At 40.9% G+C, this 25,182-nt stretch overlaps 1 protein-coding gene and 1 long non-coding RNA gene across 2 annotated transcripts; one reads left to right on the top strand and one right to left on the bottom strand.

Annotated features, from left to right (window-relative positions):
• Positions 1-1,022: 1,022 nt before the first annotated feature.
• On the bottom strand, positions 1,023-6,357 carry LOC122555246. Its single transcript, XR_006313216.1, has 3 exons — positions 5,308-6,357; positions 3,686-3,774; positions 1,023-1,278 (listed from the first exon to the last, which is right to left on the bottom strand). It is a non-coding gene; the product is annotated as an uncharacterized LOC122555246 (long non-coding RNA).
• A 256-nt stretch (positions 6,358-6,613) lies between these two features.
• creg1 (cellular repressor of E1A-stimulated genes 1) lies at positions 6,614-19,672 on the top strand. The gene is made up of 4 exons (XM_043701030.1): positions 6,614-6,946; positions 15,367-15,486; positions 16,955-17,159; positions 19,070-19,672. Exons 1-3 carry the CDS (start codon positions 6,671-6,673, stop codon positions 17,138-17,140), a joined length of 582 nt encoding a protein of 193 aa, XP_043556965.1. The 5' UTR covers positions 6,614-6,670; the 3' UTR covers positions 17,141-17,159; positions 19,070-19,672.
• The last annotated feature ends 5,510 nt before the right edge of the window (positions 19,673-25,182 follow it).

Below are 25,182 nucleotides of genomic sequence, written 5' to 3'. Positions count from 1 at the left end.
TGGTGTCCCACCTATTGGGTCTCCCAAATCTTCCCTGCCTGGATGCGTATGGGAAGAAATTGTTTAATATTCTATCTTTTTGCGCAAGGAAGAATATCCTGATGAGCTGGGTGTCGGAGAATCCCCCAGGACTATCGAGTTGGCGTAGGATAGTTATGGAACACATTCCCCTGCACTTCCTTATGAGTATGGTGCACCAGAAAACGAAATTGTTTTACAGAACATGGCGGCCTTTTTGAATTATATTGATGTGGATATATTGGCTATTTTATTCAGAACCTTTGTTTAGCCGTGAGGACTGTGTTTGTCGGTTTGGAGGCCCCTGGGAGGAAGGATCCCGAACAAATACAGGTCTACTTACTATTGTTCCCAGTGGTTGGGAGCTGTGATGAGATTGTGCTGAGTGCAGTAATTTAATTGAATATAATTTAAGTTACCTTGTTACAATTTGGTTTAATTTTATTTCGTCTGTTTATTTATTTTTCTTCTTTCTCCTTGATTATTTATTGAAGTGTAGACTTTATAGGGTTTTTTTGTTTTTTTGTGTTTCTGCCATCTGTGGAGTAGATTAGTAGGTTGTTTGTGAAACTTGAAAGGATTCAGAAAAGATTTACAAGGATGTTGCCAGGGCTGGAGGATCTGAGCTACAGGGAGAGGCTGAACAGGCTGGGGCTGTTTTCCCTGGAGCATCGGAGGCTGAGGGGTGACCTTATAGAGGTTTACAAAATTATGAGGGGCATGGATAGGATAAATAGACAAAGTCTTTTCCCTGGGGTCGGGGAGTCCAGAACTAGAGGGCCTAGGTTTAGGGTGAGAGGGGAAAGATATAAAAGAGACCTAAGGCGCAACTGTTTCACACAGAGGGTGGTACGTGTATGGAATGAGCTGCCAGAGGATGTGGTGGAGGCTGGTACAACTGCAACATTTAAGAGGCATTTGGACGGGTATATGAATAGGAAGGGTTTGGAGGGATATGGGCCGGGTGCTGGCAGGTGGGACTAGATTGAGTTGGGATATCTGGTCGGCATGGACGGGTTGGACCGAAGGGTCAGTTTCCATGCTGTACATCTCTGACTCTATGACTATGACTCTACTATAAATTGTCATACTATTTTGTACTGGTTTTGTAATTTTGTAAAAAACCTAAAATCTTTTCAACAAGAATATTTATTAAAAAAAAGAGTTATAAGAAGCAAACATTCCTAGTCTGTGTTCAGCAAAATTTCCTGCAGACTGCGTCTGGTCACAATCGAAGGGATCCACTTTTAGACCTGGTTCCTGTAAATGAGATGGGCCAAGTACATTTAGTGTCAGTGGGGGACCATTGAGGAGTCAGTGACCATTGTAACATAAAGAATGATGATAGAAAAAGACAATGAGCAATCCAGAGTAAAAATGATTAAATGGGGGAGAACCTACTTCAAGGAGGAAAGAACAGAGCTCAGCCTGACAGACCAGAACAAAAAGTTGATTTTGAAATCTGTAACTGAACAATGGGCTACTTTGAAAGAGGAAGTAGTTCAGGCACAGTCAAGGTATATCCCCTGAAAATGAAAAGGGAGGATAAACAAATCCAGAAGTCCCCAGATGAAAAAGGATATAGAAATTAAAATGAAGAAGTAGAAGTGTGCTAATGACAGGTGTCAGTTAGAAAATACAAGTGAGAAACCAGAGGATTACAGAAGTTTAGAAAGGAGGTGAAAAGGCAAAATTGGGAAGTAAAGAGGGATTATGAGAAAAGACCGGTGACCAGCATAAAGGGGAATCCTAACGGATTCTATAGACACATCAAAAAGGTGGTAAGGGGAGAAGCAGAGCTGGTTATGGATCACATGGAAGAAAGAGCTATAGCTGTGGAGTTAAATTTGCATCAGTCTTTACCAAAGTGGTAGATACTACCATGGCTACGGTGACAAAGAAGAAAGTACTTTCACTGAATTGATAAATTGACAGGGAAGATGCTTGTGTAACTTATCAATACTTGAAGTTGATAAGGAACTGAGACCAAATGCGACACATCCAAGCATGTGAAAGGAACCAAGAGGGGCAATGTCCAGAGTCATCAAGGCTTTCCTAGACTCAGGAGAGATTCCAGAAAATTGGAGAATTGCAGACATTATTCCCTTGTTCAAAAAATGCTAGAAGGCCAGACCCAACAACTACAGACCAGTTATTTTGACTTCAGTGATGGGGAAACTTCTACAAACAATTATTTGGAATACCCATCAGTCGTCACATGGAAAAGATGGATTGTTTTGGAAGTCCAGCATGGATTTCTAATGTTTAACTAATTTGCTGGATTTTTTAAAGAGGTAACAGAAAGGGTTGATGAGGGTAATACTATAGATATGGATCATGCAGATTTGCAAAAGACATTCAATATAATGCCACATAATACTAAACGTAAAGTTAAGGCAATAGGTGAAAAGGCTTCCTTACATAATTTAACATTAAAATATCACGTTGGGAGCACAGTGTGTAATAATACTTGCTATGTTTGATCCTGCTTATTAACAAGGATAGGACTCTGGACAGGGCACTCAGATCAGTTCATGGGTCATTGACTAATAGTGGTCTCTTGCTGAAAAAGCAGAAAGGCAGGCAGAAGTGAGAATGTTAAAGGCTGTACCAACAATATATAATTTAAAATTAATTCATGGGACAAGGGCATTACTATTAGGAAGCGAGTTCCAGGATTGTGACCCAGTGGTACGGAAGGCATGGTGAATGGACTGATGGAAGGGGAAATTCACCATGGACAGTAGAGAGGGAAGGTTGTTGGCAAAAACTAAGAGGCACAGCTGAAGAAAGTTGCACAGATAGGATAGATAGTGGTTGGAGATCAGCAGGAAATCAAGGTTACACACTGGTATGTAGGTAAACAGCTTGGAATTGAGGCTGAAATGGAAAAGCTTGGGTTCAATAGAATGATCTTATACACAGAAATTATATCAGAGAAACATGCCATTCAACGGAAGAGGACTATGTCAGCATTTAATCTTCCAGATGATCATGGGCTAGTAACATTTGCCTACAAGGGTGAGGAAACTGTAAAAATAGGTTTGAGTAAAACCTATCAAAAGCAGGATAAGAAATTGAAATTTCCAGTGAAATTGAATGTTCTGGGAAAAGAAGCAAAATTACAGTTCAGCAAGTGACTTCAAAGTTTGCACAAGTACTTATATGCCATAAATATTTTTATTAATTAAAGAAAAGAAGTATGGTGTAACCTCAACTTCTATTTTGAGTGACACTACAGAGCAACAGCTGGAACACAGAACAAATTGTTTTCCTATAGTGACATCTTGTGGCTGGAACATGATCTTCTTCGAAATTTATATGAACAGGAGATACAGATTTCAATAGACAAGAATAAAAGTAATTTATTACATTACAAAAGTTTGTTTCCCTTTGAGTTCTAGTTTGGATTTAGAATATTTAAATGTTTTTTTTAAAGAAAACTCAGAAAGAAGGAAGAAAGATTTTAATTTCTATAGCACTTTTCAAAACCGATAGAATGTCTCAAATGCTTTTGTGAAGTGTGATCACTGTTTCAATGTTGTGGCAAGCAACTTGTCCACAGCAAGCTTCCCACAATTAAGAATGTGTTAATCACTAGAAAATCTCAAATAACTTTTGTAATGTTAACCTAGGGATATATTTCCAGGAGACCAAGAATAAATACCTTTTGTGTCTTTGTAGGATCTTTCACATCCACCTTAGAGGGCTGATGGTACCTTCTGTTTAAAGAATAATTGAACAAACTAAGGGGATCTGCATGATAAGAAAAAGTATCAAATTAAAAGCAGTTCATGTTTCCTCATACCTTTGCAACCTTGAGTTAATAAACCATCACAACGAAAACTGTGGGCTTTTTTGCCCCAAAAATATGACATTTAATGTTGTGGGAATTTTGTCATGAGTTTCTGCCAAAACAAAAGTTATGTGCTTCTATTGTCATTTTGTAAGACTCTTTGGGCTGAATTTTACCAGAAATTGGGTAAGTGTCAATTTCTGGGAGTTTCGCAAAAGGTCTCTTTCCATAAGTACTAGGAAGTTTTTGCATCTGCAGCTTGACCCATTATCTATGCACCACAACCCTGTGGAGCCCCTCTCGCACTATTGTGTGCTCAACAGTACTCATTACTGCTGGTACTTCCCAGGATTCCCAGTGCTGGTGCCATTTTTAGGCCAAGTTACTCCATAGGCCACACACTAGCAGCCAGAAGCTACTTTATTGTGCATTTAGTGAGAGCAAAACCCAACCGAAAGAATTCTGAGTATATTTAGGTTACACAGCTAACATCTCATTGCAAACTCAAGCTCACATTTGTACAATCTTTCTATCATCACCTATATGATTGAGAGTAATTGTGACTGAAGTTATAAGAACCAAGCAACACAGGTTACCAATCCTTAATATCATCCCATCTTAGAAACCTATTCAAGGGAGTGCTACTCTTCCTCTGTTGTCCAACATAGTGTAACATGTTTTCATTGTTCAATGTAGGGGTATCTCATACAGGAAAGCCTTCAAATGTTTAAAAATATTCATGTTTATTCAGTGAAAGCAAAGCAAAGTAAAAACCAAGAAATACTGTATTTGCTTCTGGGAATCACAGTGTTTCTTGCCACACAATAAACAACAAATTTACAATCGATGAATGATCACTGCATCTAGATCATGTCAAATGGAGCTGGGTATTAATTAAGTCCTGTGTGACTTGTTGCACCTGATGCTGCACTGCTGCATCATACAAAAAGTGATGTTCCTGTCCCTCAGTACATTCCTCAGGAGACTGGTACCTCCCACCTCAGCATGCATCCCATCATATCTTTGCTTGCTCCAAATATGATTATGCTAGGATTATGCAGCACACTCTGCCTGGAACAATCCCCAGACTGAACCAAACATCAGAATGTTAATTTCTGCAGGCCTAGCATCTGGTCAGTGATCAACCTAGTTGAAAAATAATCTATATTGTATTTACTTTTGCCCTCACTTAGGCAATACCTAAATTGAGCCATTGGTCATGATCAAATAATCGCTGCTGCACCTTGCACATGGAATTAGCCAACATTTGGGAACACCTACTGCCCAAACTGTGGCACTAACCTTATGACAAGAAAATGAGATCAAGTATGTAATCCGGCACAAATTGCATCAGATACAGCCTTGATACATTTATGGATTGAGGATTGTGAGATCCTACCCAGATCCCCAGTGGATCCTTGGAATCAGACAGTTGCATTAAAGTTTAGTGCAACTGTCACCTTGATGGCAACTTAAATAGGATTGCCACCCACCTGTTCAGGGTGCAGATCCTGCTCCAGAAGATCTGTGATGGTGTTTCAGGACATCCTCAGTCTGTGGTGACATTGTACCTCACTCATCTGGAGAAAATCGAGGATGATATATTCTCTACATCCAGCAGGATGTTCCTCAGAGTAATGTCAACTGTGACTTCTGTATGGTGAAGCAGTATGGTGGCTGCTGGAGATTAGTTCTGGGCTGGCTGGCGAATCTGTTCCCCCTCAATTCCTCAGTGTCATTGTGGCACCAGAGCCACCGTGACAATGACCCCTCCTGTGGCTGGATCCATTGGTCACAGCTCCAAAGTGCTCAGTAGCAGAAACAAAACAGGTCCTTAGTAAAGTGAGCAGTCAGCACTAGTGAGCACTAGTTACCTGGCGAAGGGGCAGCGCTCCTAAAGCTTGAACTTCCAAATAAATCTGTTAGAGTATATCCTAGTGTTGTATGATTTCTGACTTTGTCCGCCCCAGTCCAACACTGGCACCTCCACATCACAAATATTCACATCATACACAAAGGGCAGGATAGTATCAGACTTCCAAACATTGTGACGGGTGGGTCATGGAATGACCCTAAATGAGCCTTTGACATAGAGGATATTATTCTAGATAAGGCAGCATAAGTCACTTTGCGGAAGATCGTAATTAATGAAAACACCTTTCTTCACTCTGGGGGCGGGACTGTCAGTCTATGGGCGGGGCTTTCAGTCTGGTGTCGGGTCAGTCAGTGGGCGGGACTGTCATCTGGGGGCGGAGCTGCCGCTCTGTGGGCGGGGCTGCCATGCAGTGGATGGGTTTCGGCAAAAGTCAGGACTACAGAATCTGGAAATCAGAGTCTAGGTTAGATTAGTGTGGTGCTGGAAAAGCACAGCAGGTCAGGCATCATCCGAGGAGCAGGAATATCGATGTTTCTGTCAGTACGTGGGCGATAATCAGTCTATGGCGGGTCTATCAGTAGATGGTGGACCACCAGTTCGGATGGCGCGGCTGTCAGTTGATGAGCGGGACTGTCAGTCAGTGGGCAGGGTGTCAGTCGGTGGGCGGGGCTGTCAGTCGGTGGGCGGGGCTGTCAGTCAGTGGGCGGGGCTGTCATTCATGGGCGGCGCTGTCATTCAGTGGACGGGGCTGTCCGTCGGTGTGCGGGGCTGTCATTCGGTGGACGGTGCTGTCAGTAGGTGGGCGGGGCTGTCATTCAATGGACGGTGCTGTCAGTTGGTGGGCCGGGCTGTCTGTCGGTGGGCGGGGCTGTCATTCAGTGGACGGTGCTGTCAGTCGGTGGGCGGGGCTGTCAGTTGATCAGCCAGTTTGTGGGTAGGGTTTATAATTTGATCGGTCAGATTCGGGTGTTGACTGATAGATGATGGCGGTGGGCATGTTTGTTTTGCTGTTGTTTGTGTTGACGTCCTTTCGGGGTTCAATCTCGATTCCCCCTCACGATGAGGTGGCCCAAATGGCCCGGTATATCGTCCATGCATCTGACTGGTGCTCGATGGCCACCATCTCCACCCAGGCCGTGGTCCTGGGGCTGCCTTTCTCCAATGTTTTCTCGGTGAGCGATGGGCCCTTGGGGAAGGGCACAGGGGAACCTTACCTGTACCTGACTCCGTTGGAAATCTCGGTGCACGACATCCAGGTGAGAGGCTGATGAAACCAACATGTCTCATTGCACCTGTTTAAATGTGATAATAGTCCTGCTGTCGTGGAATGTTTCTATACACTGATAAACATTGTTTTCTGTCTACCATACAACGTTTGGAACAAAATATTGAAAATGCCACAGTGGTGAGGAAATAACTCGATTTGGTCACACAGTCAATGCAAAATGAAACTTGCATTTATATTATGCTTTATTCACAAATACCAGATATCTCAAAATACGTTATAGTCAATGAATTTACTAAAGTTTTTTTGAAGAAGTAACAAAGAGGATTGATGAGGGCAGAGCAGTAGACATGATGATTTTGGATTTCAGGAAGGCATTCGACAAGAGTTCCCCATGGCAGACTGGTTAGCAAGGTTAGATCACATGGAATACAGGGAGAGCTAGCCAATTGGACACAGAACTGGCTGAAGGTAAAAGACAGAGGGTGGTGGTGGAGGGCTGTTTTTCAGACTGGAGGCCTGTGACCAGTGGGGTGCCACAAGGACTGGTGCTGGGTCCTCTACTTTTTAACACTTGCATAAATTATTTGGATGTGAGCATAAGAGGTACAGTTAGTAAGTTTGCAAAAGACACCAAAATTGGAAGTGTAGTGGACAGTGAAGAGGGTTACCTCAGATTACAACAGGATCTTGACCAGATGGGTCAATGGGCTGAGAAGTGGCAATTATGTAAATGATTTGGATGTGAACATAGGAGGTATAGTTAGTAAAATCCACCAAAATTGGAGGTGTATTGGACAGCCGAGAAGGTTACCTTGGAGTACAATGGGATCTTGATCACATGAGCCAATGAACTGAGGAGTAGCAGGTGGAGTTTAATTTAGATAAATGTGAGGTGTCAAATTTTGCAATGTCAAATCAGGGCAGGACTTAATGGTAAGGTCCTGGGGAGTGGTGCTGAACAAACAGACCTTGGAATGCAGGTTCACAGTTCTTTGAAAGTGGGGTCACAGGTAAGTAGGATAGTGAAGAAGGTGTTAAGTATGCTTGCCTTCATTGGACATTGCATTGAGTATAGGAGTTGGGAGGTCATGTTGCAGCTGTACAGGACATTGGTTAAGACACGTTTGGAATACTGGGTTCAATTCTGGTCTCCTTGCTATAGGAAAGATGTTGTTCAACTTGAAATGGTGTAGAAAAGATTTAAAGGATATTGGAGGGTATGAGCTATAGGGAAAAGCTGAATAGGCTTGGTCTATTCTCCCTGGAGCATTGGAGGTTGAATGGTGACCTTATAGGTCTATAAAATCGTGAGGGACATGAATAGGATGAATTGCCAAAGTCTTCTCTCTAACAAAACCAGCCTCCAGTCTCTCAGCCTTTCTTCATAAGACCTTCCCACCATACCAGGCAACATCCTAGTAAATCTCCTCTAAACCCTTTCCAAAGCTTCCACAACCTCCCTTTTAATGAGGTGACCAGAAGTGTATGGAATACTCCAAGGGTGGCCGCACCAGAATTTTGTACAGCTGCAACATGACCTCATGGCTCCAAAACACAATCACTACCAATAAAAACTAACACACTGCATGCCTTCTGAACAACCCTATCAACCTAGGTGGCAACTTACAGGGATCTATGTACATGGACACCGAGATCTCTGCTCATTTACACTACTGAGAACCTTACCATTCTGTATTCCTGTCGCTCCTTCCAAAGTGAATCACTTCACACGTTTCCGCAGTAAACTCCATTTGCCACCTTTCAGCCCAGCTCTGCAGCTATGTCCCTCTGTAACCTGCAACATCCTTCAACACTATGCACAACTCCACTGACCTTTGTCATCCACAAATTTACTAACCCATCCTTCTATGCCCTCATCCGGTCATTCATACAGGGAGAATGTGGGTAAGTGGAGTTGAAATGCCCATCAGCCATGATTGAATGGTGGAGTGGACTCGATGGGCTGAATGGCCTTACTTCCGCTCCTATGTCTTATGGTCTTATAAAAATGACAAACAGCAGTGGCCCCAAAATAGCCCAGGGGACTTACCTATTTTTAAACTTTCCAGAATTGCTAAGACCTACTTGTGAACCTCAATCCAGTCCAGTCTAGTAGCCTGTATCTCTGTATTCTTCTCAACAACATTTTCCTGTGAACGCTGATGGAAAATACTCATTTAGCGCTTCTATCTACTCACTCCACAGACAACTTCCCACTACTGTCCTTGATTGGCCCTAATCTTACTCTAGACATACTTTTATTCCTGATAGAAAGCCTTAGGGGTTTTCCTTGATCCTCCCTGCCAACGATGTCTCATGTCCCCTCCTGGCTCTTCATAGTCTTTCCTGACTAACTTGTAACTCTCAAGCGCCTTCACGCCTCATCCTTACATAAGCCTTCTTCCTCTTGACAAAAGATTCAACTTCTTTAGTAAACCATGGCTCCCTCACTCTACCACTTCCTGCCTGCCTGACAGGTACATACTTACCAAGGATACACAGTAGCTGTTCATTGAATAAGCTCCACATTTCAATTGTGCCCATTGCCTGCAGTTTCTTTCCCCATCCTATGCATCCTAACTCTTGCCTAATTGCATCATAATTGCCTTTCCGCCAGCTATAACTCTTGCCCTGCAGTATGTACCTATCCTTTTCCATCACTAAAGTGGACATAACCAAATTGTGGTCACTATCACCAAAGTGCTCACCTACCTCTAAATCTAACACCTGGCCTAGTCCATTATCCAGTATGGCCTCGCCTTTGTTGGCCTGTCTTCATAATGTGATGGGAAAGCCTCCTCCACACACTGGACAAAAACTGACTCATCTAAAGTACTCAAACTATAGTATTGCTAGTCAATATTTGGAAAGTCAAAGACCCCATAACAACTACCCAGTACCCTCGCTCCTATCTAGAATCATCTTTGCTATCATTTCCTCTACATCTCTGGATCTATTTGGAGGCCTACAGAAAACTCCCAAAAGGGTGACCGCTCCTTTCCTGTTTCTAACCTCAGCCCATATTATCTCAGTAGATGAATCCTCAAACATCCTTTCTGCCACCATAATACTGTCCTTGACTAACAATGCCACACACCTCCCCCACTTTTACCACCATCCCTGTTCTTACTGAAACATCTGAACCCCGGAACCTGCAACAACCATTCCTATCCCTGCTCTAGCCATATCTCTGAAATGGCCACAACATTGGAGTCCCAGTTACTAACCCATGCTGCAAGTTCATCCATCTTATTCCATGAACAGTAAGGGTTTAGACGGATATGGCCAAATGCTGGCAAATGGGACTAGATTAATTTAGATTATCTGGTGGGCCTCAATGAGTTGGATGAAAGGGTCTGTTTCCATGCTGTACGGCTCTAACTCTATATAAAAGTGAGTAGAAAACTAAAATGTAAGAAATAAACTGGAGACTCAATGTTGGAAAAAAGCTAAAAAAAATTGAGTGGATAGCTGAAGGATTCAAAGTCCAAGGGAAAATCCCAGTGGGAGGTCGCACAATGATGCAAAGTAAAATTTTATCTTCGAAAATATAATCAAAATTTAAGAAATGCTTTTCAAAAACATAGCTCATATTATCGTTACTTTAAAACATTGCACCATCTTGATAAAAGCACTGATGCAAGTTTAAAGATTAACAGAAATTCTAAGTTTGCTGAGTCAGTGTGAGTCATCTTCTGACTGTAGCTTCCTTCTGGTAACTGACCAGTCTTAAATAACCAAAACATTAATTCATTAGTACACAATTTGTAAATATACATTTATATGTTTTAATTTGATTATTTGTTTGATATTATCTTAAACCTTGTTTTAAAGTGATTAATATTTACTATTCCTTCAAGAACATTTCTGGAAAGGTGACAAAGTAAAATTGATTGCTATTTGTGAACTGTTACTAACTTTTTCAGTACCACTTCAAATACCCCTCTAATAAAGCTCTGATGTTACTTTAGGTTACATGTGATGGTCTGATATGTAATCCTGAACAAGTTTGGCCTTTTCCATAACTTGACAAATGTTCCCCATTCTGCATTAGTCTCAAAAAAGTACAATCAGTTAATTACACAGTATGTTCAATAACTTTCATGCCATCTAACTTGGTGTCTTGCTAGATCTAGTGTGAGGGATGGAAGTGAAGGAAAGCTTTGATATATTGCTCAAAGTGGAAGACAAGAAGCAACAGCACAGGTGCAGGGCAACTTTCCACCAACTAAGGAAGGGGCTGAAAGGATTGATTGTGAGATTTAACATCAAGGCTGCAGCCAAATGAGTATGGCACCAAGGAGCCCAAACAAAACAAGTATCCAATGAAGTAAAGGGAAGATCTCTAGAACAGAGATAAAGAGAAACTTCTTCAGCCAGAGAGTGGTGAATCGGTGGAATTCATTGCCACAGAAGGCTCTGCAGGCCAGGTCACTGAGTATATTTATGACTGAGATAGATAGGTTCTTGATTGTCAAGAGGATCGGGCGTTATGGGGAGAAAACGGGAGAATGGGATTGAGAAACCTATCAGCCATGATTGAATGGCGAAGCAAACTCAATGGGCTGAATGGCCTAATTTCTGCTCCTATGTCTTATGGTTTTATGGTCACAATGGGAATCATTGGGAAACTCTCTGCTGTTTGGAGTATTACCTAACACAAAGCAAGATGGTTCTGTTCATTGGAGGTCAATCATGACATCATTACAGTAGTTTCTTGGTGTAGTGTCCTAGGCCCAACCATTTTCAGCTACTTAGTCAATAATTTTCCTTTCATTGGGAGGTCAGAAGTGGAGATGTTTGCTATTGGTTTTTTTAATATTCATTCACTGGATGAGTGTGTTACTGTCTGAGTCAGCATTTATTGCCCATCTCTAATTGCCTAGAGGGCAGTTAAGAGTCAATCACATTGCTGTGGGTCTGGAGTCACATGTAGGCCAGACATGGGCCTTCCCTAAAGAATGATTTCGAGATGCCAGTGTTGGACTGGGGTGTACAAAGTTTAAAAATCACAACACCAGGTTATAGTCCGACAGGTTTAATTGGAAGTACACTAGCATTCGGGTCGCTCCGAAAGCTAGTGTGCTTCCAATTAAAGCTGTTGGACTAAACCTAGTGTTGTGATTTTTAACTTTGAACACCCTAAAGGATGTTAGTGAACCAAGTAGGTTTTTCCAACAATCAGCAATGGATTCATGGTCATCCAGTTATTAATTCCAGATTTTTTTATTGAATTCAAATTCCACCATCTGCCATGGCGGGATTTGAATCCGGGTCCCAGAACATTACCTGGGTCACTGGTTTAACAGTCCAGTGCTAATACCACAAGGCCATTGCCTCCCCCTATATACTTTTATAAAAGTATTGATTGCACAATTCATGATTGCTCAGATACTGAAGCAGTTGAAATGCAGAAAGGTTTGGATAGTACCCAGGCTTGAGCTGACAAGTGGCAAGTAACAGTTACACCACAAAAGTGCCAGGTAATGATTGTCTCCACCAAGAGAAAATCTAACCACTGTCACTTGACATTCAATGGCGTTGCTGTCATTATTAATATCCTGGGCATTACCACTGAACAGATTCTGAACTGGACTAGCCATATAAATCCTGTGGATAGAAGAGCAGTTCAGAGGCTAGGAATCCTACAGTGTATAGGTCACCTCCTGGCTCTCTAAAGCCTGATCACCCTCTACAAGTCATTAATCAGGAACTTGATAGAATAGTCCTTACTTGCCTGCAGCCCCAACAATGGTCAAGAAATTTGACACTATCCAAGACAAAACAGCCCACTTGATTGACATCACATCCACCTTCACCTCCCAATGCACAGTAGTGACAGTTTGCACCACCTATAGAAGCACTGCAGAAATTCACTAAGGTTCCTTAGACCCTCCAGAAAGCAGAAGTGCAGCAGATACATGGGAACACCACCTGCAAGTTTCTGTCCAAGCCACTGTTCCCTCTAAGCTGCATGTGTCCAGTCAGTCCAAGGTTCCAAACACGCCGATCAACGTGCCTATGCTGTTTCTAGCATTGACGTCTAGTTCTGGAAGCTTTTGCTGAGCACAGGTCTTACAGGTCCATGCAGAAGTTGCAAAAATTAGCAGGAATGTTAATCCTGACTGGGAAATGTTTCACTGTTCTGTAATGTTGCTGGGTCAAAGTCCTGGAGCAATCTCCCAACAGCATTGTAGTGGTACTACATCCTATGGTCTACAGCGGTGCAAGAAGACAGCTCACCACCGTCTCCTGCAGGGCAACTAGGGACAGACAATAAATGATGGCTCAGCCAGTGACACCTACATTCCCTGAATGAATTCAAAATAGTGATTGTGAAAAAGAGGGATCAGAGAATCCCAAAAAAGGAAAGTATTTAATTTTAACTAACTTGGAAGGAGTAATATCACATTTCTAAATGTTTACATTTGGTGCATTGACGAATGCGAAAGCCACATCATATTTTGACTGATTCTAAATGACAGGTTCCAATCTACATAAATGAAAACAACAGACAGATGAATCTGCCATTAATATCTAAAATTTAATAAGCACTTATAGTGATTTTGAATTGGTTCTGAAAACCAGTTCCTGAACTAAGCCTATCAGTCTAAACCAGTCATAGTAGGAATGCAGTAAAACACAATTAAATATAACTTATCTCCCTCTTGCTAAACGTAACAAAATAAGAGTCTGAGGTACATTATATAGCATCTGATTTAGTACTACCATAATTGGTAAGTGCTACCATAACTGTTGTATATTTCTTCAATTTTCTGTCTTTGTTATATCTTACTTAATTACATCATTTTTGAAATTGTCACGTGATTATGTATTGAAGATTCCAGTTAAGGAATTGGATGCTTTATTATTCATAACAACAGAATGTGAATCCTCTGAGGCACAATACTGCAAAATCTTCAATGCTGAAATCCATTAGTAAACTCAGTTGTCAGCAAATCGATCAGTGGACTAAATTATGATTTATATTAGCAGGAGGAAAACGTTTAGATTCACATTTTTTAAAGTATATTGAAATTATAATCTAAATAAATACTTAAGTAGCATTTTCATCAAAATCCAGAGCAATATTTTTAACTTGGAAAAACATAGGTGAATAAATGATTGGCAAATATGTCGAACAAATCTGATAAAATTCATTGTTTGTAAAGTGGGATGCTTGCTGAAATTAGTGCAATTAATATAGTGTAAGTGGGTTTTCAAAAACCTTTTGGGTTAAAAGGACGCATAATAGACATCTTAACAAACTTAAAGCCAATTGGACTGAAGGAACAATGGCAGCAAGCATCCAAATTTATCTGAAGAGACAGAAAGCAAAGATTAGTGGTGAACAGTTATGTTCCAATCATGAGGGAAATAAGTAATGATCTCCTGGAGGGGTTGTATTAAGACCTTATCATTGTATTATTGATTTGGACATTGTTTAGACAGCTTATTTTCAAACTTTGCAGAAGACACAACCTAGGAAACAGTGAAGGTGCTATTAGAATAATATGGGCAGGTGCTTGACAGATGAAATTTGAGAACTGAAGAGATGCATTTTTGGAGCAAGAATGAGGTGGACCAATATATGCTAATTGCCATGATGCCAGACATCATAGGAACCACAAATAAGAGTTCCCAGAATTATACCAATGGTGATTTTAGTTATGTGAACTCATAGTAATGTTGAGATTATTTGCCTAGAGCAGAGAAAGTTAATGGGAGAAAGTTTTAAAAAATGGAGTGAATTGTGACAGTGAAGAAGAAATTGTTTCTACTGACAGGATTGTTAGTAACTAGAGGATATAGACTTAAAATAATTGTCATAAGGTTAGAGGATAGATGTGAGGAATGTTTTTGGCAAAGAGTTATGATTTGGAATGCACTGCCCAATAGGGTAAGATTAGATTACTTAGAGTGGAAGCAAGCCCTTCATCCCAACAAGTCCACACTGACCCGCCGAAGCGCAACCCAGCCAGACCCATTCCCCTACATTTACCCCTTCACCTAACACTACGGGCAATTTTAGCATGGTCAATTCACCTAACCTGCACATTTTTGAATTGTGGGAGGAAACCAGAGCAAACCCACGCAGACTCTGGGAGAATGTGCAAACTCCACACAGTCAGTCACCTGAGGTGGGAATTGAACCCTCAGGTCTCTGGCGCTGTGAGGCAGCAGTACTAACCACTGTGCCACCTCCCGCTTGTGTTTTTGGAACAGATTTTAGTAGTTATTTTCAAAAGGGAACATGAAATCTACCTGAAAAGCAAAATTTTGCAGAATATGGAGCACAAGCAGAAGACTAGAACTAATTATTAACTCTTCCAAAGATTCAGACCAGATGGGCTGTAAGATTCTATGATCCTATAATTCTATATTACTGTAAATAATTTGACATTTATTTTCTTGAATATCACTGCCTCACCTTTACTTTCATTGTAGGCTAATCCAGAAGTATCCCTGGCTATGTCACTGGCAGCAACGGACTACTGTAGGAAACAAAAGTTTGATCCCCAAAGCCCACTTTGTTGTCGTGTGATCCTCTCTGGAAGAATTTTGGAGGTATGCTGCAATTTACTGCAAGAGGTTCTGTTCCTTCTCCTTTCTCCCATTGTTTAGAAAAATCTCTTCAGTTGGTGGAACACTTTCTGCTATAAGTTCTCTGTATTCTAATTGAAATTTTGGAGGCATGCAACATTTGGGCAGCACGATGGCAGTGGTTAGCACTGCTGCCTCATAGCGCCAGAGACCGGGGTTCAATTCCTGCCTCAGGCGACTGACTGTGTGGAGTTTGCATTCTCCCAGTGTCTGTGTGGGTTTCCTCCCACAGTCCAAAAATGTGCAGGTTAGATGAATTGGCCATGCTAAATTGTCCGTAGTGTTAGTTGCAGGTGTAAATGTAGGGGAATGGGTCTGAGTGGGTGCACTTCGGCAGGTCAGTGTGGACTTGTTGGTCCGAAGTGCCTGTTTCCACACTGTAAGTAATCTAGTCTATTAACTCCAGCAACAATGGTTTGGAATATTCAATGGCCAGATAGTTGTTGGACCAGCACAGATTGGAATTGCACAAAAGCACCATGAAGAATCCCTGACACAGCAGACCCCATGCGAATTGCCTAAGTAATTGAAGATTCCAATGGACAGTTTTTGTCTGAAATCCTTCAAAAAAAAACTCCATTAAAGGCAGAGAATTCAGTGTTCCTCTTCCGTGTTAAATTACCGAGGAAAAGTTGGATGAAACAAAAACCTGGGATAACTATTAAGCTGAACTACTAATTCACCAAGTCACCCCCAAATTATGCCTCCCCAATCCTTTACATTCCCTGGATTCTGTCAACAAGCTAAACCCAACACCAAGCTCAGCTTGAACCCACCCCTGCTAGATGTGACCTTCCATCAACCCCTTGAAGATGATGATTCCTGCAGGACATAACACACCCCAACTGCCTTGGAGCCTTACCTACCCTAAATACTCTATCACTTATATGGCACCCAAACAACCTGATGCTATAACCCCTTATCCAACTGACACCCTAACCCCACACTGATCTTTTCACAGTAGCTGCCAAAGCGGCTGACTGTGCCATTAGATATTATTTCTTAGAACATGGCACATCGACTGCTGCAAATGGGGCCATGGTTTGACTTCTCCATTTATCTTGCACTATGAAGAAATTGTTTTCAAGTGCTTTCTTCATTTCTGAAGAAATTGAGATTGGAATTCCCAGTTAGAAATGCAGAGCTCATTGCTGATAGAAGTAAAATAGGAGTACATGGCAATCTGACAGATTTCCACTCCTTGGAATATCCAGGTAATTATTTTCTCTCTCAGTAGTGTGATTGAGAGGGAATTCCATTAATTGCCAGTAAATTACCCCGAATTGCACAAAGGTGCAAATGTTAGTGCATTGTTCATTTTTTATTACAGATTTTAATCAGCATGATGAATGGAAAATTCTTCTATGAAAAACTATTTCCAGTTTCCTTCAGATTGTGGAGAGAATGAATTTTCTATGCATTAATCTCTTAGGTGAACAGCACAGAAATTGATTTTGCAAAGAAAGCTCTCTTCAGCCGTCATCCGGCAATGCCTGACTGGCCACATGATCATGGATGGTACTTTGCCAAGCTCAACATTACCAACATTTGGGTCCTGGATTACTTTGGTGGAATTAAAACAGTAACACCAGAGGAGTACTACAGAGTTAAAGCCTGAATGTGAAAGAATTTGACTGGTAAAAGCTTCCTATCTTCTAACAGTTTGTAGTGATTAGTTAGATCCTGCTTTAGAGCATATTCCTTGTCCTTCTGCAGAAATACCCAAATAGAGAAGCAAAGCCAGTAGTTATTTATTTTGCACATAAGAAAACAGCTCTGCTCAGGGCAGCAGATATATACAAATGTCAGCACCTGTAAGTTCACCTGAAAGCCACTCACCATCCTGACTCTGAAGTATTGTCACTGTTCCTTCAGTGTCATTGGGTCAAAATCCTTTAATTCCCTTCCCAGTGGCATTGTTGGTCTACGTGCAGCACACAGACTGCACCAGTTCAAGAAAGTAGCTCACCACCACCTTGTCAAAGGCAACCAGGGTTGGGCACTGTATGCTGGCCAGCCAGTGACACCCACATCCCATGAGTGGAAAACAAATCTGCTTCATTACCCTCACCAACCCTCTTGCTTCATCGATGATCTCAATCAAGTTAGCTGACAGCCATATTATGCACTGTAAGGGAGTGTATTTAGACTGGCAGACTTTGCATTATAATCTCAGACAACACTGCTGCAATTTGTAAGCTTTAAGGTTTGTAAGTCACAGTTTATGCAAAATAGGCAGTTGAGAACAATGCCTTTTGGTAATTTTTTAGAAACGATTATTTTTATCACACATAGGCTAAATAGATAGGAAAAGCATATGATCTGTGAAAATGGAGAGCGGATTACTTATCTCAAGGGAGTGTGAACAGATGGTCTCTGTAGCTTGTGCCAGCAGTATTCTGATTTGTAGCAAAAGTATTAACAAAAGCTTTCTCCAGTCTTCCTTCACACTCCCTAATCCATTTTCCAAGTGAAGAAGGTGAGTGAAGAGAACTATCCCTGTTTATTAGAATCCCTTAATATTCCTAGGGGCTAGTTGTTTATCCTACATGAATCAGTTGCACAAATTCTTCTAACAATAAATACAGGATAGGTACACAAGCTGTTAAGAATGGGTCACCTCCTCCTTGTTCATTAATTTAGCTCTAGGTCCCATTTTAGATTACCATATCATGTGGCCATTTGTTTTCCCTTATTGAACACTTGTAAAAATAAGACAGTACATAATGGACCAATGTCTGGAGAGTAGTAGCTTCTACACAGCTCTTCATGAAGCACAGTGTTTGCAATCTTTGTTTTGCATTGGTTCCTGACTACTTGGAATTCTGTTTTAACAGCACAGAATTCTGTTTTAACAACACATAAGCCAGTATCAATGCAACTAATTGTATAAGAATTCTATATGATTCAGACAAGCACACTTTATACAAGTCCTTGTTTCTTACAGATGCAAACAGTGCTTGAGGAGCAGTGTTTGAACCGATTCAAAATTAGAATTTCAGTGGTGTTAATATATTTTGATTGCCCACTTTGCATATTTCTTTTATTATTTATCCTAATAGGTGAGGTGAATTGTCATACTAAATTGCCCGTAGTGTTCAGGAATGTGTAGTTAGGTACATTTGTCAGAGGTAAATGTAGATAATAGGGTAGGGGAGTGGTCTGGGTGGGTTGCTCTTCAGAGTGTCAGTTTGGACCTGTTGGGCCGAATGGCCTGTTTTTGCACTGCAGGGGTTCTATAAAAATTCAATAATAGTTTGACTAAGTAGAAGTTCCTTATGATGGAAATATTAAAATGTCCAGTAATTGGCATTAGTTCTGGCAAATCTAAGTCATCCAAGCACAGCACAAAATACTTTTGATTCAATTCACATATATTCAGCATTCATTGAAGCTGGAGTTCAAAATTATTATGAAAGACTAATAAGAATTATACCTAATTTGTATTTTCCTTCATCTCATTAATATGTTTCTCCCACTTGTATGAAGGCAATGTAAATGTATTCATCCTTTAAACATCACTGTAACATCTGGTTGTTTATTCTAGGTGAACAAAGGTCATGAATGTTGATGATCAGAATATTGAATTTTTCCAGATTTCCCTCAACTGAAAACTGCTGCACGAGAAAGGGAGCTTCTCTGAGCCAACTAATGAAATAGAGTCATAGAGTTGAATGATTATATTTTCTAGGAAAGTACTGTTTACATTTATTTTGCAGTTTTGAGGATATGATACTTTTGCAGTGTATTCTGCAGTTCTTCTAAACTGGGAACTGAAGTAAGGAATGTTCAGATTGTCATAATTAACTAAATACTTCTTATATGTCATTGAACTGTATTAAGATTCTATAATATGTAATGGGCTGAAACAAAATTACTAACAATTAGATTTTTCTATAAACAGCAATGTATAAAGTTGAGAACAAATTACAATTTTCAATGTTTTAATTTAAGTATATTTTTTCAAAGGATTATTCTTTAATCAAAAAAAATTCTTAAAACACAAATCAGGGAGAAGTATATTGATTCAAAAATATTGACTACAGTAACATAGTGTTGCTTGTGTTCATTTTAATATTGCATGAGAAAATGTAATTGAAACAGTTCCTGAAAATGATTGATTATTTTTGATTAAAAATTTAAATCTACAGAAAAATATTTTTATTATATCCTTTTTTAAGTTTCTAAGAATTGATGAGGGCAGAGCAGTGGATCTTTATGGACTTCAGGAAGGTGTTCAACAAGGTTCCTCATGGGAGGCTGGTTAGCAAGGTTAGATCACATTGAATATAGGGAGAACTAACCATTTGGATACAGAACTGGCTCAAAGGTAGAAAACAAAGGGTGGTGGTAGAGGATTGCTTTTCAGACGAGAGGTCTGTGACCACAAGGACTGGTGTTGGGACCATTGCTTTTTGTCATTTATATAAATAATTTGCATGTAAATGTAGGAGGTATGGTTAGTAGGTTTGTAGATGACACCAAAATTGGAGAGGTAGTGGACAGCAAAAAAGGTTACCTCTGAGTACAATGGGACCTTGATCAGATGGGCTGAGGAATGGCAGGTGGAGTTGAATTTAGATAAATGAGGTGCTGTATTTTGGGAAAGTAAATCATATTAGGACTTTTTCCCAGGGTAGCACAGTCAAAAACTAGAGGGCCTAGGTTTAAGGTGAGAGAGGAAAGATTTAAAAGGGACCTGAGGAATAACTTTTTCACCCAGAGGGTGGTGCGTATATGGAATGAGCTGCCGGAAGAAGTCGTGGAGGCTGATACAACTACAACGTTTAAAAGGCATCTGGATGGACATATGAATAGGAAGGATTTAGAGGGTTATGGGCCAAATGCTGTCAAATGGGACTACATTTATCTAGTATAAACGTTTGGTATGGATGAGTTTCTGTGCTTTGTCTCTGACTTTTAAATATTAAGCATGTAATTTGGGTTCCCATTTCATATTTGGGTCTTTCTCTGGCAGTATGTTTTAATAATATGGATAATGAAGTTTTCTTCTAATATGGTAAGATCATATTAGCCCATCAAGATTGCACATGAAACTGCATTAGGTCATGGTTGATCTAATTATGGTCATCACTCCTCTTTCTACTCTTCCCAAAATAGCAAGCATTTTTCCTTCATAGAAAAAAGTGTGTTTTCATGAAGCATGTGACTGATTAATGCAATCTGTGACTGGAAGACTTGTAGCACTAGGAACAGATTTTTTACATTTTATGCCAATTTGTCATGTAACAATTATTCAAATGACACACCAAGGATTTGAACATATAGATTGCTCCTTTTTACAAAAAATATTCTTAAATAATTTTGTTCTTTGGTTATGACTCATATAGTAAAAGAAATATCACCCAGTTATAATTGAAATTGTCGAAACAAGTGTTCTGTATTACATTGCAACGCTTCTGTAATAGCTTGTGGCTAGATACATTTAAACACAAATTCCCTTCTTGTCTGAAGAGTCTAGAATTTGGGGACATGGTCTCAGAATAATGGCTTGACTTTTATATTAAGATGAAAAATCTTTCCATTGAGCAGATTGTGGTTCTATGTTATTGAGTATTATTTGAAAGAGATCAGTTGATGTCTTGACACAGAATTATTAGGTTGGGCAATAAGATGAATTGACATTATGATCAATCCAGAGTGTGGCGCTGGAAAAGCACAGCAGGTCAGGCAGCATCTGAAGAGCAGGAGAATCGACATTTCGGGCATAAGCCCTTAATGATTCCCGATGAAGGGTTTATGCCCAAAACATCGATTCTCCTGCTCCTCTGATGTTGCCTGACCTGTCGTGCTTTTCCAGCACCACACTCTCAACTCTGATCTCCAATATCTGCAGTCCTCACTTTTTCTCTATGATCAACTCCAACTCCATTGTTAAATGACTGACAGGCTTGAGGGGTCATATGATCCACCACCCCTACTATACTTTTTACGTAACCAGATGGAGAGATCATGATCCTTGCATTACATCTAATAACAAATGGTTAATTTTCCAAAAGGAGGATGGAGGGGTGTGGAGTAATCCTTGTACTTCATCACAGAATTCTATGCCTCTATTTATTTAGCTCTAAGTTTGCTCTTCTTGAATGGCATTCATAGAGGATTTTGTTTCCTGTTGCCTGCATTTAGAACAGATATATTTAGGGATACTGGTAACTTGTATAACATTGATTAGGAATGATGATTTTTATGACTGCAAGACCGACCTTTGCATCCCCATTCTATTCACTTGTTTTTGTGATGTTAATGGGGACTGATCTGTGGTTGTATGCATATACCCATTGTTGAATTTTTTTTTATTATGGCTAATATTGAGTCAGATATTCAATGCAAACAGGTTAATTTAAAAGGAGGGAAAGTTGAAATTTGAGGTAGTAGCTAGACCCAACATACGTTCAATGTACAAGGAAACATGGGAGCAGGTGTAAGCCATTCGGCCCATTAGGTTGCTCTGTCATTCATTTAGAGTCATGGCTGATCATTCAATTCACTGGCTTGATCCTGTTTTTTCCCTCATTATCTTTGATATCTTTAGCCCCAAGAGCTATATCTAACTCCTTGAAATCATGCAGTGCTTTGACCTCAATAACTTTCTGTTGTAACAAATTCCACAGACTCCCCCCCTCTCTGGTGAAGACATTTCTCCTCACCTCAGTCCTAAAAAATAGTTTGTTCCATCAACTTTGACTGTAACCCCTGATTCTGGGCTCCTCTGTCATCTGAAACATCCTTCCCTCACCTGCCCTGTCAATTCCTGTTTGACTTTTACAGGTTTCTAGGAGATCCCTCTTTCATTTTCCAGTGAACAGATCCTAACCAGTTCAGTGGTCAGTCCCTGCCATCTCAGGAATGAGTCTGGTAAACCTTCGCTGCATTCCCTGCATAAAAGAAACATCCTTTCTCACATAAAACTCACCAAAGCCCCATATGATTGCAGCAATACTGCCCTGTTCCTGTATTCAAATTCCCTTGCTATAAGGCCAATATATCACTTGCCTCCCATACTGCCTGCTGCACTTGCATGCTTAACCTCAGTAACTGGTTGATATTGATATCAGGGTCTTGTTGCAAATTGGCAACACAGGAACAGGAGTAGCTTATTCAGCCCCTTGAGCCTGTTCAAACATTCAATCAGATTGTGGTTGCTCTGTGGCCCAACTCCAAATGCCTGCCTTTGGCCTACATCTCTTAATACCTTTGCTTAACAACGATTTATCAATCTCAGATTTAAAATTAACAACTGATCCAGCATATACTATTGTTTGTGGAGGAAGGTTCTAAACATCTACCACTCTTGGTGTACGGATATGCTTCTCTTCATCTCTCCTGAATGATTATTCATCCTTTTTGCTTCCTGTCTACCAACCATTTTTCTATTCATATCAATGCACTACTCCCAAGCCCATGCACTTTAATTTTACACAAATCTTTTATGTTGGACTTTATCAAAACCCCTCTGAGGTTGCAAGTAGATCATATCCACTGGCTCTCCTTCATTAACTCCACTTGTTACATCTTTGAAGACTTTCAGTAGATTTGTCAACCATCAATTTCCCTTTTGTTAATCCATGCTGACTGTCCAATGCTGTCAACTGTTTTCCAAATGCTCAGCTAGCACTCTCTAGCATTTTCCCCATTACCACTGTCAGGCTGACTGGACTATAATGTCTGGTTTTATCTCTATCTCTTTTTTAAATAGAGTGGTTACATTATCTACCCTCCAATTTGTAGGAACTTTTCAAGAATCTCCAGAATCTTGGAAGCTGACTGCCAACCCATTCACTATTCCTAGGGCCACTTCCTTAAGTACTGTGGCATATAAGTTAGCAGGAGCTGGGAACTCACTGCCAGTGTCACCGAGCTCTTTTGCAAGAGGCAACCCAAAAAAGAAACAAAACGAAAAGACAAGTGGATGAAATGGACAAGCCCCCGGTTCAGATGTCCTACTCCACTCCCATCTTACTGGAAGTGATCTTGTCTTATCAGATCTTCCAAGCTTCCACACCCCTCTATACCGGATTCCAAACGATCAGGTACAGTGGGCTGAAGTGCAACCAACCACAACAAAAGATTTTCCAAATAACTGAAAAGGAGTGCCATTGCCCCTAACCAATATATTCATGAGCCATGGACTCCACAGTGTCGCAAAATAAACTGGAGTCTGTAGTTGATGGGACTGTTTTACTTTGTTTCTTCTACCCAGAAATGTTATTACGCACAACTGAGATTTTTTAAAATTAACCTATTTTTCCAAATCACCTGTTCAGAGATGTTATTACACACCTCTGGAGCAGATAGAACGACAAGACACTGCTGGTCCCCTATGTACTGGAGAGAGAGGGATGTGACAACCTCTACAATTCTTACAGGGAGTCACTAATTTATCTGCCCATGGAAATGGTTGGGAACGAGTTTCCTTGGTAACAGGAAATTGCCTGCCCAGCTGCAACTTATCACCTGAGCTTGATGTGTGGTGCCATGGTACTGTCCCTGCTTCAGCATGATGGTGCCTGGGTTCAAATTCTACTTGCTCCAGAGTTACATAGTAAAATCTCTGAGCGAGCTAACTAGAGAGTATCTCAATCTTCTTATGGTGCAGTGGTAGTATCCCTAACCTGGACCGGGAGTCACGGGTTCAAGTCACCTGCTCCAGAGGGGTGTAATAACATCTGGTTTAGAGAGATCTTGGCCATGGTGTCTTTTATCTCCCTGAGGCACTCTTGGAGCCAAAGGTTTTCTCAATGACCTCATATAGATCGTCAGTACCCATCCTAAAGATCTGCTAATCCAGGCAGAATTTCTGTAACTAGTCCATTCCCAACACTATTGGGACTTGGCTCTTGCACCATCTGTAAGGAGAGACAAAAACAAAACTGCAGATGTTGGAATCTAAGGTAGACAAGCAGGAGGCTGGAAGAACACAGCAAGCCAGGCAGCATCAGAAGTTGAAGAAGTCATCATTTCAGATATAACCCTTCTTCAGGACTAGATTTGGGAATGAGGGGAGCTGCAGAAAAGGGGGAGGGGGGGGGGGGGGTGGTAATTTCGGTTGGTGAGAGGAGTGAAGTGGTGAGGTAGTGATAGGTGAACACAAGTAGAGGGTAAGGCCTGGTTGGTCAATGGGAGAAATGAATCCAGGTGGTGGCTGGAAGGGTTGATAAGTGGAATGGAAAGATGGGGAAGGGGCTGGAAAGGGAGTCAGGGGATTGCAAGGGAGGTTATTGAAATTGAAAAACTCAATGTTAAGTCCTCCAGGCTGTCTGCTGCCTGAGGTGTTCCTCCACTTTGTGATCTAATTCACTGTGGCAACGGAGGCTGAGGATGGTCATGGCAGAGAGGGAATGGGAAGGAGAATTGAAATGGGCAATGACTGGGAGGTCAGGCTGGTCCCTGCAGGCCTGGTTGAGATGCTCGACAAAACATGCCCTTAGTTTACATTTGAACAAAGAACAAAGAAAATTTGCAGCCCAGGAACAGGAACAGGCCCTTCGGCCCACCAATCCTGAGCTGAGCCGATCCAAATGTACTGTCTAAACCTGTCGGTCAATTCCTAAGCATCTGTATCCCTCTACTCCCCACCTACTCATGCATTTGTCCAGATGCATCTTAAATGAATCTACCAGGCTGCCTCAACCACCT

The sequence above is a fragment of the Chiloscyllium plagiosum genome, chromosome 12 (assembly GCF_004010195.1).
Source record: "Chiloscyllium plagiosum isolate BGI_BamShark_2017 chromosome 12, ASM401019v2, whole genome shotgun sequence".
Lineage (NCBI taxonomy): Eukaryota > Metazoa > Chordata > Chondrichthyes > Orectolobiformes > Hemiscylliidae > Chiloscyllium > Chiloscyllium plagiosum.
The sequence above is the reverse complement of the archived record's forward strand: the minus strand, read 5'-3'. Positions and strand labels throughout refer to the sequence as shown.